Source organism: Gavia stellata, chromosome 36 (assembly GCF_030936135.1).
Source record: "Gavia stellata isolate bGavSte3 chromosome 36, bGavSte3.hap2, whole genome shotgun sequence".
Taxonomy (NCBI): domain Eukaryota; kingdom Metazoa; phylum Chordata; class Aves; order Gaviiformes; family Gaviidae; genus Gavia; species Gavia stellata.
The window spans coordinates 1,572,300-1,585,605 of NC_082629.1; the positions used below are offsets into that span (position 1 = coordinate 1,572,300).

A 13,306-nucleotide genomic window follows, 5' to 3' on the forward strand; every position below is an offset into this window, starting at 1 on the left:
ACGGCGTCGGCCCGGACGCCTCCATGGACGGCGCCGCTTCCGGGTATCCACCGGAAAATGATTTGGCGTCAGCAAAAGGCGCGCTGAAGCTGTGGAGGGCGCCGCCATTTGAAAGGCTCCGCGAGGCCTCTGCGGCGCGGCGCCATCTTGGCTCAGGGCGCCGCCATCTTGGCTAAGGGCAGGGCCGCGCCCCCCCTCCTGTCTGGGCCGCCGTTGGCGATGGGTCGGGGGCGGCCGGGCCCAACCCACGGGCGGGGACGGGGCCGAGCCCCGTTTTCCCGGTAGACAGGGCTCGTCCCGGCCCCGGCAGCGTAGGGAGCCGCTGCCCGCCGAAACGGCCACACCCATCATGGCGGCTCACCGGCCACCACGGCCACACCCATCATGGCCGACCCCTCCCCAGGCTGCGAGGAAGGGACACGGCCTCTGTGGAGGGGCTGTTCCTTTTATTGGGTCGAGCATCGCTGTGGGGCCGAGCCCACCCCGTGGGGCCGAGCCCTCCCCATGGGGCCGAGCCGTTGCCGCGGGGCCGAGCCCTTCCCGTGGGGCCAACGGGCCCCGTCCCGGCGCGAGCAGTCCCGTGTGCGCCCGGCCAAGGCAGGCGTGCGCCGGCACACGCGTGTTCCTCCCCGCACGCGGTGCCAGAGGGTCCTTCCCCAGGGCCAGGCAGGAGGGTCCCGTGTCCAGCGTCCCGTGCGCGTGCCGCCATCCCCGCACCGTCCCCGGGGCCGGGGGGGCTACGCCGAGCTGGGGGCGACATGGCCGTCGCTGGCCTCACTCAAGTTGGCGGCCCACTCCTTCCTCTGGATGGTGCCCGTCTTCTCCTCGCGGAACTGCTGCCGCTCCTCCCGCGGGATCTTCACGGCGTGGTACTGCGGCACGGCCGGCGGCGCGTAGCGCGCCCGGCGGAAGAAGCCCAGCTGCAGGGGACCGGCGAGTCAGGGCCCCGTGGGGATGCCCCGGCTTCGGGAACGGCTCCGTGAGCCCACGGCACCGGCGCTTGTGCCGGCACTTGCCCATCCCTCGGCGCTCACCCCAAAAGTCGCCGCAGGGGCAAGCACTTCGCACCAGTGCTGCAAACCCTTGTGCAACCACGCGCCAGCACTGCAAACCCTTGTCCCTCCTGCACGCTGCCGGCCTCGCGCACCCGCGCAGGGCAGCCGCCAGCCCTCGCGCACCCCTGCGCACCCGTGCTCGCTGCCCGCCGGGGCCGGGGCGGGAGAGCCCTGCGTTACCGCTCGCCCTCCAGCGCCTGCTTGTCCGCCGCGGAGGGCTGCAGGCCCAGGCGGGCCCGGTAATAGTTAGCGGCGTAGCGGGACTTTCGGCTGCTCCGCTTGAAGAAGCCGCACTGGGGAGGAAGCGAGAGGGTGAGGGCGGGCAAGGCCAGGCTGGGTGGCACGGCGCGGCGCAGCACGGCACAGCACGGCTGGAGTGGCATGGCATGGCATGGCATGGCACAGCACGGCTGGAGTGGCATGGCATGGCACGGCACGGCACAGCTCGGGGGGCACGGCATAGCTGGGGTGGCACAGCACCGCACGTCCAGGGGACCCTGTGCCATGGGGAGGGGGTCACATCCCGCCGTGGGGACCCCGTCCCCGTCCCTCACCTTCCAGAGGATGAAGACGAGCAGGGCCAGGACGAGGACGCCGGCCAGCACGGCCAGCAGGATGACCCACCACGGCACGCCGCCGGCCACCGCTGCCCCGGGGTCCAGGTAGATGGAGACGGGGATCTGGGGAGGGCAGGGCGGTCAGGGGCAGCGGGGCGGGGGGCCGAGGGGGCCGGGGGGGCCGGGGTGGCGGGGCCAGACCTGCGTGGAGGCGTCCTTCAGCACCAGGTTCTTGATGGAGGAGGTCACCGAGACGCTGGCGCGCACGATCAGCTCCACCGAGGTGACGGCCAGGTACTCCTGCGGCGGAGGCACGGGACGGGGTGAGCCCCCTCCCCGTCCCGGGGGGCCCGTCCCTGTCCCCGTCCCGGGGGGCCTGTCCCCGTCCCCTCCTACCTCCAGGAAGGTGCCGTTCCAGAGGCGCCCACGGGCCGTCAGCACGGCGGCGCGCTCGAAGCTGTGCAGCGGGCAGCGGAAGGCCAGGCAGCGCGCGGTGCCCTGGGCACAGTCCTGCGGGACCGGGGGGGGTCAGCCCGGCCGGGCACCCCACGAGCGGGGGCACCCCAGGAAGGGGTGTGCTGAAATAGGTGCACCCAAGGAGTGGGTGCACCCCAGGAGCAGGGGCCCCACAGGAGTGGGTGCACCCCAGGAGTGGGTGCACCCCAGGAGCAGGGGCCCCACAGGAGTGGGTGCACCCCAGGAGTGGGTGCACCCCAGGAGCAGGGGCCCCACAGGAGTGGGTGCACCCGAGGAGCAGGGGCACCCCAGGAGTGGGTGCACCCTAGGAGTGGGTGCTCCCTGGGAGCGGGTGCGCCCCCTGAGCAGGGGCACCCCATGAGCAGGTGCACCCCAGCAGCGGGTGCTTCCCAGCCCTGCTCACCAGCGTGACGTTCCTCCTCCTCTCCGCGGGTGCCGGCACCCACCAGGACCCCGGGGTGGGTGCCTCGGCGGGGTCAGCCTCCCCCGGTGGCTCCTGGGGGGGGTAAGGGTGGGCATGGAGGGGGGCGGCACGGGCGGCACCCCGGGCACCGAGGGACCCCCGCGCCCCCGTCCCGCGGTGGTACCAGGGCCAGGCGCAGCGGGTTGGCGGGGGGGCTGCAGGCCACGCGCTGCCCCGGGGGGGCCGCCAGCTCCAGGTGCAGGGGGTAGAGCAGCCATTTCCCGTTGCTGATCTCGTGGGGCCAGAGGAGGGTGAGGAAGGCTGAGCCCAGCGTCTTCAGCGACTGGCCCCGGTTGGAGACCTGCCGGGGGGGGACAGTGGTGTGACCGGGGTGGCACAGACCCCCCACCCCACAGCCACCACCCACATGGACCCCCCACCCCACTGTCGCCCGCTGCACAGACCCCCTTCCCCACAGCTGCCCCCCATCCAGCAGTGCGGGGCGGGAAGGGGAGCAGCGGGGCCGAGACCCCTGGCATCCCGCGCACCCCCCGTCCCCCCTGGCGCGGGAGCCAGGCGTCGGGGCGACTCACCGTGACCTCGAAGCGCACGGCGCTGCCCACCTGGCTCTCCTGCCGCACGGCGCTCTCGCCCCGCACCACCCCACCGAAGAAGAGCCGGGGCGGCACGGCCACGCTGTGGGGACAGCCGGGGGGTCAGGGCAGCCCCGGGGGGGCGTCCCGGACCCCCCAACCCACCTTCACTCACCCCGTCACGGAGAGCGGCAGCTCAATGACCACGCGGGCACGAGCCACCACTGGCTCCAGCCCCGGCTGCTCACTGATCCTGGGGAGAGGCGGGGGGGAGTCGGGGGGGGCATCGCTCCCACCCCCCCCAAACGTGCCCATGCACAGAGATGAGTGCGGGGCTCCGCTGCGAAGCCCCCGACCCCCCCGGGGCTCACGTGGACAGGGCCAGCTCCACCGCCAGGTCCGTGGTCTGGAGGGTGATGCCCAGGGTGCTGAGGATGAGGAAGAACCGCACCTGGGGGCAGAGGGGTGAGGGCTGGGGCCGGGGCGGGGGGCCGGGGGCCGGGGGGAGCGGGGAGCTGCGCCCACCTGGGCTCCGCGTTTCAAGGGGTTCCCCAGCTCGCACTCCACCTGCGAGCCGTTCTGGTTGGCGAGGCACACCACCGGCTTGTCCTGGGGGGCAGAGAGCTGAGCCCCCACCGCTGGCATCCCCCCGGCCCGCTGCACCCCGGGACGAACCCCCTCCTGCACCCCCGGCACCCCCCGGCACCCGCCCTCTGCATCCCCAGGACCAGCCCCATCCCACCCCCCAGCACCCCCAGGACCAGCCCTGGCCCTCCGGCGTCCCCAGGACCACCCCATCCCTCTGCCCCCAGCACCCTCGGTACCACCCCCAGAGCCCCCCACCCTCGCCCCCACCCCGGGCCCCCGCCGCACCGAGGGCGCCCGGCCGTCGTAGGGGCGCAGAGCGGAGTAGGGCAGCTCTGGGGGGAAGGTGGCGGTGAGGAGGGCCTCATGGGCATCGTCCCCGTCCCGCTGCGGCTCCGCCGGATCCGAGGGCAGGTTGGTGACGTGGATCTCCAGGGCCACATCCTTCTGGTCACTCATGGCGAAGATGGCGGTGCCATCCGCGCCCCTGGGGACAGAGCCGCTGTCAGCCCCCCCCCGGGGCGTCCCCAACACCCCGCGGGGTGGGGACCCGGCCCTGGCCCCCCTCACCTGGGCAGGGGCAGGAAATCGGCGTCCCCAAGGCGGGCGCAGAACTGGAAGCGGAGCTGGAGGTTGCTCTGGCAGATCTTGTCGTCCCCGCAGCCCTGCTTCAGGAAATGCACCTGGGGGGGACACGGGGGGACCGGGACACTCCAGGCAGCTCCCCGCGCGGGACGGCGCGCCCCGGACCCCCAGGTCCCCGGGTCCCCACCTCGGTGCGGTGGCTGCTGGGCTGCTGGGGGCTGAGCACGGGCAACAGGGGCGGCAGGGCGGCCCCCCGGCTCTGCCGCACAGCCCCCCGGCTCTGCCGCGCGGCCCCGGCTCCCTGGATGCCGTAGGCGAGGGTGACGGCGATGGGGCGCAGCTTGTCGCGGATGCTGTCCTGCGGGCAGGGTGGGCGAGGGTGAGGACGAGGGGGGACGGGGGGGAGAATGGGGATGGGGATGGAAACGGGGATAAGAATGAGGATGGGATGGAAACAGGGATGAGAATGGGGACGGAAACAGGGATGGGGATGAGGATGGGGATGGGGTTGAGGATGGGGATGAGGACAGGGATGGGGATGGGAATGGGGATGGGGACAGGGATGGGAATGGGGATGAGGACAGGGATGGGGACAGGGATGGGGATGGGGATGAGGACAGGGATGGGGATGGAAACAGAGATGAGGATGAGGATGGGGATGGGAATGGGGATGAGGACAGGGATGGGGACAGGGATGGGGATGGGGATGAGGACAGGGATGGGGATGGAAACAGAGATGAGGATGAGGATGGGGATGGGAATGGGGATGAGGACAGGGATGGGGACAGGGATGGGGATGGGGATGAGGACAGGGATGGGGATGGAAACAGGGATGAGGATGAGGATGGAGATGGGAATGGGGATGAGAATGGGGATGGAGATGGAAACAGGGATGAGGATGAGGATGGGGATGAGGATGGGGATGGGGATGAGGATGGGGACCCACCTGGAGCTGGAAGGTGGCTTTGACGCAGGCGCGGGCGTGCTGCCGGGGCAGCTCCACCGTGTTGGAGAACTGGTGCTCGGGGTCCAAGGGACGGCGGCCGAGGAAGGAGACGCGTGGGGCCTGGCCCAGCCGCCGGCGGTCCGTGTCGGCATCGAACACGTACTCCAGCACTGGGGGGAGAGGGACGGGCGCAATGCCGGGGGTCCCTCCCCTCCCACCCCGGGGGGCTCCCGTACCCTCCGCGGCGCAGCCCGGGGTCCCCCGCCCCGCTGCCTGTCCCCACCGCGCTCACCGAGGCGGGGGCTGTAGCTGGCGGGACTGGCCGTGTAGCTGAAGCAGGCTTGGACATCCACGCTGGGGGGGCACGGGGTGAGATGGGGGGCACCCACCCCTGGCCGTGCCCCGGCTGCGTGCCCGGGGAGGGGAGGTGGGGGGGGTGAGAGGGTGGCACCCACCAGACGCCCTCCTGGTGCTGGCAGTTGCTCTGCTCCAGGTCGATGTTGGGGGGGAGCAGGGAGACGTTCCTGGAGACGTGGACGACCGGCCGGGCCCTGCCGGGAGAGAAACCAAGGGTGCCAGGCTGGGCCCCCCGCCCCGAGGGCACCCCGATCCTTGCACAGAGCCGGTGCTCGTCCCCTGCGCGGGACCCCGGGCCGTGCCCAGGGATTGGGGACCCCCGGGCTCAGGGGATGCCCTGGGAGGGTTTGGGGGGGGCCCCCGGATGGGGGATGCTCTGGGATGGGGGCTGCCCATGGGTGGGGGCCGCCCATGGCGGGCACCCACCTGTACAGCACGACGGTGTCGGAGAGGGAGCCGACGAGCAGGTCAGGGTAGAGGTTCCCATCCACGTCCAGCCCCCCCGAGAGGGAGTAGCCGAAGGCCGTCACCCCCACGCCCTCCCCGTCCAGGACCTGGGGACAGGCCGCCCGTGACACCAGGAATCGGTGGGGAGGGGGGCGAAGGGCAATGCACCCCCCGGCCCCCTCACCTGCGCCGGCTTTGCCACGATGCCCAGGTTGCTGCCGTGGTAGATGTAGACTTTGCCGGCGCCGTCGAAGGGGGCTCCCACGGCCAGGTCTGGGGGGGCAAGGGCAGGTAGTGGGGGGGCCAAGACCCCTCCCAGGACCCTCTATGGGGTGCAGCCCCCAGTGCCACCATCTCCCCCCTCAGCATTACGCAGGCTGTGTCCCAGCCCATGGGGACCCCCGAGGCCCTCACCCTCAAAGCCGTCATGGTTGAGGTCCCCGGCAGCGCTGAGGGCAATGCCAAACATGGAGCCGCGGGTGCCGTTGAGGCGGAGAGGGGTGGCAGAGTCCCAGCGCCCCGCTGGGTTGATGTAGACGTAGGCGGCCCCCCCAATCTCCTCCTTGCGCTCAAAAAAGTGGGGGGCCCCCACCACCAGGTCCATCCAGCTGCGGGGACGGCGGCTCCATCACCCCCCGGCCGTGGCAAGCCGTCCCGGTGCACCGAGCCAAGGCAATGCCCCGGCACCGACACTGGGGGGGCCGAGCCACCACGGCCAGGGGGGTCCCCCCAAACTCACCCATCGCTGTTGAGGTCAAGCACGGCGACGGCGTAGCCGAAGGCGGAGGTGAGCTGCTGGCCTGGCAGCACGGCCTCGGGGACCAGGCGGTTGGCGCTGTCGCGGCGCAGGATGACGACGGCACCGGTGTGGTTGGCGCGGGGGGCTCCGGTGACGAAGCTCAGCTCCCGCCGCCGCGTCAGCCCCGCGCCCGAGTCCACCGAGAAGCCTGCGGGGGGGACGGGGGGCAGGTGTCGGTGTCTGCCTGGCCCCTGACCCCCCCCGGCCCCCCACACCCGCCGTCTGCCCGTCCGTCCGTCCGTCCATCTCTCTCTCTCTGCTCAGCCCTGCATGGGCAGGTCTCCCCTCGGGGACCCTCGTGCTTTGGCGTGGGAACAGGGGGGGGCTCTGCTCGTGCCTCAGTTTCCCTGCTCTGCGCTCCCGGGGGCACAGCGGCTGCAGCTGCGGGTGGGGGCAGGACTGCGGGGTCCCCTCCCCAGCTCCGGGCGCAGTGGAAGCCAACGGGGGAGCAGAGGCTGCAAGGGTGAGCGAGGACCAGCCCCTCCCCGCACTGCCAGAAGGGAAGATTTTGGGGAGAGAAGGGGAGATTCTGGGGCCGGAGCAGCAAGACCCGGAGCAGAGCCGGACGGGGGCCGGACCCCCCCAGCTGGAGAGAGCGGCAGAGCCCCCTCCACAGCCGGGAGCCCCTTCCCCACATGCAGCGGCCGCAGCCCCCCGGCAGCCCCGCAGCCCCCCGAGCCCCCAGCCAGGCACCAGCAGGATGCGGCCGCTGCCTCCCCCGGCGAGAACCGTGTCCCCCCCCATGCAGAAACATCTCCGGAGGGAGGAGCACAGGGACAGCGGGGCGCGGGGGGCCACGCCAGGCTCTGCACCCCCTGTTCCCTGGGGTCTGCCCCTCCCCAGCCTGGCGGTGCCCCCACCACAGCCCCGGCACAGCGATGGGACGCAGGACAGGGACAGGGACAAGCACTGCCCGCAGGGAGCCCTGGCTGGGGGGGCTTGGGACCCCCACCCCGGGGGGTGACGGCCACACTCATGCCTGGCACCAGATGGACCCAAGAGGGGTCCCAGGCCTGGGGGGGGAGCGTGCGGCGGCGTGTGTGTGTGTGCACGCGTGTGCAGCCACACGCGTGCAACAGCGGGGTGTGCGGGGGGGGCACGCACGTATGGGGGGTGTGCAAAGAGGGGTGCGCTCGCTGCACGCGTGCACGAGGAGGGGGCGATGCTGCAAGCGCAGGGGGGTGCAGAGGGAGGTGTGCTCGGAGCATGGGTGTCTGCACGGGGACACGCGTGTGCACACGCGTGCTCGTGGCGCCTGGCGGAGGCTGCGGGAGCTCTCCTTTCCTCTCCCCTCCACAGACACGGGGGACACACCACAGGACACGGCTCCGGGGAGGGTGGCACACGGGGACGCCGGCACACGGGGACGCCGACACCGCCGGCGCTTACGAACCCAAGTAGCTATTCTGGGCCACGTCGCCGGCCGCGCCGGGCACCTTCTCGCCGGGCTGGGGGGTTTTGTAGACCAGCTGGTCGGGGTCTGAGCTATCAATGTTTGTCACAAAGAGCAGCCCTGCGCCGCGGCCGGGCGGGAGAGAAAGAGAGAGGGGCGTCAGGGTGGGCACCGCGGCCGGGGCAGGCTGGAGCCGGGCAGCGGGGCCGGGGGGGCCCCAGGGCAGCGATGGGGGGTCCCCCGTGCCGTGCCGCCGTGCCCGGGCTCCGCCGTGCCCGTACCGAAGTAGCTGTTGGCGGGCAGGGGGATGAGCGAGGGGTCCTGGTCCTTCTCGCCCCCGGCTTCGTAGGGCCCGTCGTCGTAGCGCAGCAGGTCGAGGGAGCTCTGGTTAAGCAGCTCCACGCGCAGGTTCCCTGGGGGTGAGGGGGGGTGAGGGGGGCCGGGGGGGGGGACCCCCCTGGGGACCCTCCTGCTGCCTGGGGGCAAAGGGGCGCCGGAGCTGCCCCGCGGCACTGTGCTCGCCGGGCCGACCCGTCCCGGCACACGGACGGGTGGATGCACCCGCACACGGGTACGGGTGCGCACACGGCTACCCACGCGTGTACGCGCACACAGCACACAGACCTCCATGTGCTCACACACACGCAGCGTGCATGTGTGTGCCCACGCCTGCATGCTCGCACACACCCGTGTGTACGCACACACATGCACGCTCAGGCAGCATGCACACACCAGTGTGCCAACACCCACAGCACAAACACACACCTGTGCTCACGCCTATAGCATGTTCACACACACGTGCTCGCACACACAGCACGCACACACATCATGCATGCATGGGCACATGTCTGCATGCATGCACACACGCTTGCGTACACCCACATCCCCCACTCATACAGCATGCACACGCACCCATGTGCTTCCACACAGCGTGCACGCTCACAGCACGCTCACACACACGTGCACACACCCACGGCACACTCACACACGTGCGCACACCCACGGCATACTCACACACACGTGCGCACACCCGCAGCACGCGTGCAGCCATATGCTCACACCTATAGCGTGCTCGCACACAGCACACAGGCACCCGTATCCTCACCCCCCCAGCTTGCACACCCATCGTGCACACGTGTGCACGCCTGCCCAGGCAGGAACACGTGCCCACACGCGTGCACACGCAAACCTGCGCACTCGCACCCGGGCAGCCGCACACAGCCCCGCGCCCGCACCCTCGCCCAGCCCCGGGGGCCCCGGCCGCCCCCACCCTCACCCTTCCAGTTGTAGGTGCCGGGGGCCCCGAAGAGGATGTAATGGTGGTCGGGGCTGAAGGCGGCGGCCAGGCCCTGCTGGCAGGAGCCGAAGCGGTCGTGGCCCTGCGGCCGCCCCTCGCAGAACTTCCACTCGCCCCCGTCCAGCTCGTCCCGCACCCGCAGGTCCTGGCTCAGCACGAAGCAGCGCCCGATCACGTCCCGCGTCTCCAGCGGCTGCCGCACCCGGTGCCGCGCCTCGTACAGGTGGGCGCAGGTCTGTGTGCGGGGAGAGGGGTCAGGCGGTGCCGGGGGACCCCCCGCAGCCCTCGCCACAGTCCCCCCGCCCTGGCGCTCACCACGATCTTGCCGCCGGCGCCTTGGCTCTTCACGCTCACCCCCAGCCACTGGTTCTCCTTGCTCTCCCGCTGCAGGTCCACTGGTGGGGATGGGCAGCGTCAGCCCCACTGGGACCCCCGGGGCGGGGAGCCGGGGGGGGCCCCTGCAGACCGAGCACCCCCAAATGCGCGCCTCACCTCCCTCGTCGATGGGCACCCGCCAGCAGTCGGAGAGCTCGGGGGTCAGCGGGCAGGCGAAGAGCCCCCCGGTCCGGTTGGCACCTTGGCTGGGCAGCGCCGGCGCCTGGGGGGCCCCCACCAGCAGCCTGCCAGGGCAGGGAGCCCCCATCAGGGCGAGGCGGGGGCACCCCCCGCGAGCCCCGGCCGTGCACAAGCGGGCACGTGCAGCGCTGGGTTTTTGCACCCATGTGCTGCCAGCTTTGCACACCCCGTGTCCCTCCCCGGCACCCATCCGGAGTTGCCGGAGCGTCCCTGTCCCTGCCGCCCCCACGCAGCTGTCCCTGCGCCCCCGCACCGATTTCACGCCGCTGGCCGTGCCGGCACGGTGCATGCCCAGCGCGGTGCCAGCCCTCCTGGCCGAGCAGCTGCAGCCCTGGCGCAGCCATTGCCAGGCCTCAGCTGCAGCTCGGGGCATGTGAGGGCAGGGGAGGGGGTGCAGGGGGTGACGCACACCCCGACCCCCCACTTCTGCCCACTCCCTGCCCCGTCCCCCTTGGTGCAGCAGGGTTGGGGGCACCCTGACCCCCACCCAGACCCCCACACCGCGCAGCCCTCCCTGGGGACCTCGAGGGGACGGGGCTCGCTCCTCTGTTGGACAAGTGCCGTGCCGCTGGTGGCTCCTCGGTGGCCACGGGGCAACCGTGGCCACCCCAGCCCCTCTCCCCTTGGGGACGGTGGCCTCAGGACGCGAGGGAGCCCCGGGGGGTGGCGGGGAGGCAGAGCCGGTAAAAATAAACTGGAATTCACTCAAAATAACCCTGCAGCAACATGCCCAAAAAAGGAGGGAGCCAGACGGAGGCACAGGAGAGCATCCCGCACCAGGGCACCGGGTGCTGCCGGGGTGCCAGGGCCAGGGGACCGTGTAGGGAGCCCGTGGGGCCAAGCCTGTCCCCGAGCCCCGCCGGGGCGCGGAGGGGACGGGCATGGGGACACCGGTGCGGTGCTGGCGGTGCGAGCGGCTCCACAAACACCTGCCCGGGAGCTGGAGCACCGGGGAGCGAAAATACCCCACCCGAGGCCAAGAATGTGGAGAGGGTGGCTGCCACGGCCGGGCGGCTTCGGCCGGCGCCACCGGCCTGGCGGGGGGACGGGGACAGGCGGCGGCGAGCCGGGGCGTCGAGGACAGGGAGGGTGGCTGCGGCCTCGCGAGCGGGTGGGGAGGCGCAGGCGACAGCGCCCTAAGACCTGCCCGCTCCAGGGGTTCCCTGTCGCTGAGCCCCCTGCCAGCGGCCCGAGCCCCCGGGGGCCACCGGGGCCATGGCGGGCACAGGGGCCGGGGTCGGTGGGGGCCACGGGGGGGACAGGGCCTGGGGGACACGGGGGATGCGGGGGCCACGGCCGGCGGCTGCCCTGGCACGCACCGGGTGGGCGTTTGCCAGCTCAGCGGCGAGCGGGCGCGGGGGAGGCGGCAGGCACGGCGCGGGGGGGCCCGGAGGGGGGTCCCTCCGCCCGAGCACCCCGAGGCTGCGCTCAGGGCGCCGATGGCCCCCTCGACCCCCCCCCCCCCCCCCGGCTCCTGCTGAATAATTGGGGAGCGGCGGCGGGGCAGCGCGGGTGGCCGGTCCCCGCGCCCCTCCCCGTCCCCTCGGGCCTCCAGCCCGGCTGGAGCCCGGGCACCCCGAAGCCGTGAGGGGCAGGATCGGGCCCCGCGGCAGCGCGGGGGGGGGAGCGGGCGGCGGAGCCCCGAGCGGCGCGGGGAGCCCCGGGCTGCCGGTCCCCGACTCAGCGGGGGGACGGGGGGGGACGCAGCCCCGAGGAGGGGACACGGAGCGGGGGGACAGGGTGGGGGGACGGAGTGGGGACACAGAGTGGGGACACAGAGCGGGGGGACACAGAGTGGGGGCACGGGGGGGGGGCAGGGCAGGGGGACACAGAGTGGGGACACAGAGCGGGGGGACACAGAGTGGGGACAGAGCAGGGGGACACGGAGCAGAGGGACAGAGCGGGGGGACAGAGCGGGGGGACAGAGCAGGGGGACATGGAGTGGGGACACAGAGTGGGGGCACAGGGCGGGGGGACAGAGTGGTGGGACACAGAGCGGGGACACAGAGTGGGGACACAGAGTGGGGGGACACAGAGTGGGGGCACAGGGTGGGGGGGACAGGGCAGGGGGACACAGAGCGGGGACACAGAGCTGGGGGACAGAGCGGGGGGGGACAGAGTGGGGGGAAGAGCAGGGGGACACGGAGCGGGGGGACAGAGTGGGGGGACGGAGTGGGGAGACACAGAGTGGGCACACAGAGTGGGGACACAGAGTGGGGACACAGAGTGGGCACACAGAGCGGGGGGACACAGAGTGGGGACAGAGCGGGGGGACACGGAGCGGAGGGACAGAGCGGGGGGACACGGAGTGGGGACACAGAGTGGGGGCACAGGGCGGGGGGACAGAGCGGGGACACACAGAGTGGGGACAGAGCGGGGGAACAGAGTGGGGGACAGAGCGGGGACACAGAGTGGGGACAGAGTGGGGGGACATGGAGCGGAGGGACAGAGCGGGGGGACACAGAGTGGGGACAGAGCGGGGACACAGAGAGGGGGACAGAGCGGGGACACAGAGTGGGGACAGAGCAGGGGGACACGGAGCGGAGGGACAGAGCGGGGGGACACGGAGTGGGGACACAGAGTGGGGGCACAGGGCGGGGGGACAGAGCGGGGACACACAGAGTGGGGACAGAGCGGGGACACAGAGTGGGGACAGAGTGGGGGGACATGGAGCGGAGGGACAGAGCGGGGGGACACAGAGTGGGGACAGAGCGGGGACACAGAGTGGGGACAGAGCGGGGACACGGGGCGCGGACACGGCGCGGGGGAGCCGAGGCGGGGCGGGATGCGGGCACAGCCGGGCTGTCCCCGGGGGTCCGCGCCCCCCGTCCCGCACTCACCAGCCGGCGGGCTCGGGGCTGAGCTGCCGGTGCAGGGCCACGGCGAAGCCGAAGAGGCTGCCCTTGTCCCCGTCCTTCAGCAGGCGGCTGCTGGCGTCCAGGTTGAAGGCTGCGCTCGCCAGAAGCCGCAGCCCGAGCCAGGGCAGCCACAGCGGCCGAGCCCCCGCCATCCCGCCGCGCCCCGGCTCGGCTCGGCTCGGCTCGGCTCGGCTCGGCTCCGCTCGGCTCGGCTCGGCTCGGCTCGGCTCGGCTCCGCTCGGCTCGGCTCCGCTCCGCTCGGCTCGGCTCGGCTCGGCTCGGCTCGGCTCGGCTCCGCTCCGCTCCGCTCCGCTCGGCTCGGCTCGGCTCGGCTCGGCTCGGCTCGGCTCGGCTCGGCTCGGCTCCGCTCCGCTCCGC

The 13,306-nt window shown here is 72.7% G+C and overlaps 1 protein-coding gene across 1 annotated transcript; it reads right to left on the reverse strand.

Annotated features, from left to right (window-relative positions):
• Window positions 1–581: 581 nt before the first annotated feature.
• ITGA7 (integrin subunit alpha 7) lies at window positions 582–13,080 on the reverse strand. The gene is made up of 25 exons (XM_059832696.1): window positions 12,911–13,080; window positions 9,987–10,114; window positions 9,810–9,889; window positions 9,474–9,729; window positions 8,479–8,610; window positions 6,745–6,952; window positions 6,420–6,613; window positions 6,190–6,278; window positions 5,985–6,112; window positions 5,657–5,752; window positions 5,494–5,555; window positions 5,202–5,371; window positions 4,443–4,613; window positions 4,241–4,353; window positions 3,959–4,157; window positions 3,611–3,694; window positions 3,457–3,536; window positions 3,261–3,338; window positions 3,086–3,188; window positions 2,677–2,853; window positions 2,493–2,585; window positions 2,009–2,122; window positions 1,814–1,912; window positions 1,610–1,735; window positions 582–920 (listed from the first exon to the last, which is right to left on the reverse strand). The coding sequence occupies exons 1-25, from the start codon at window positions 13,078–13,080 to the stop codon at window positions 738–740; spliced, it is 3,333 nt and encodes a 1,110-aa protein (XP_059688679.1). The 3' UTR covers window positions 582–737.
• Between the last annotated feature and the right edge of the window lie 226 nt (window positions 13,081–13,306).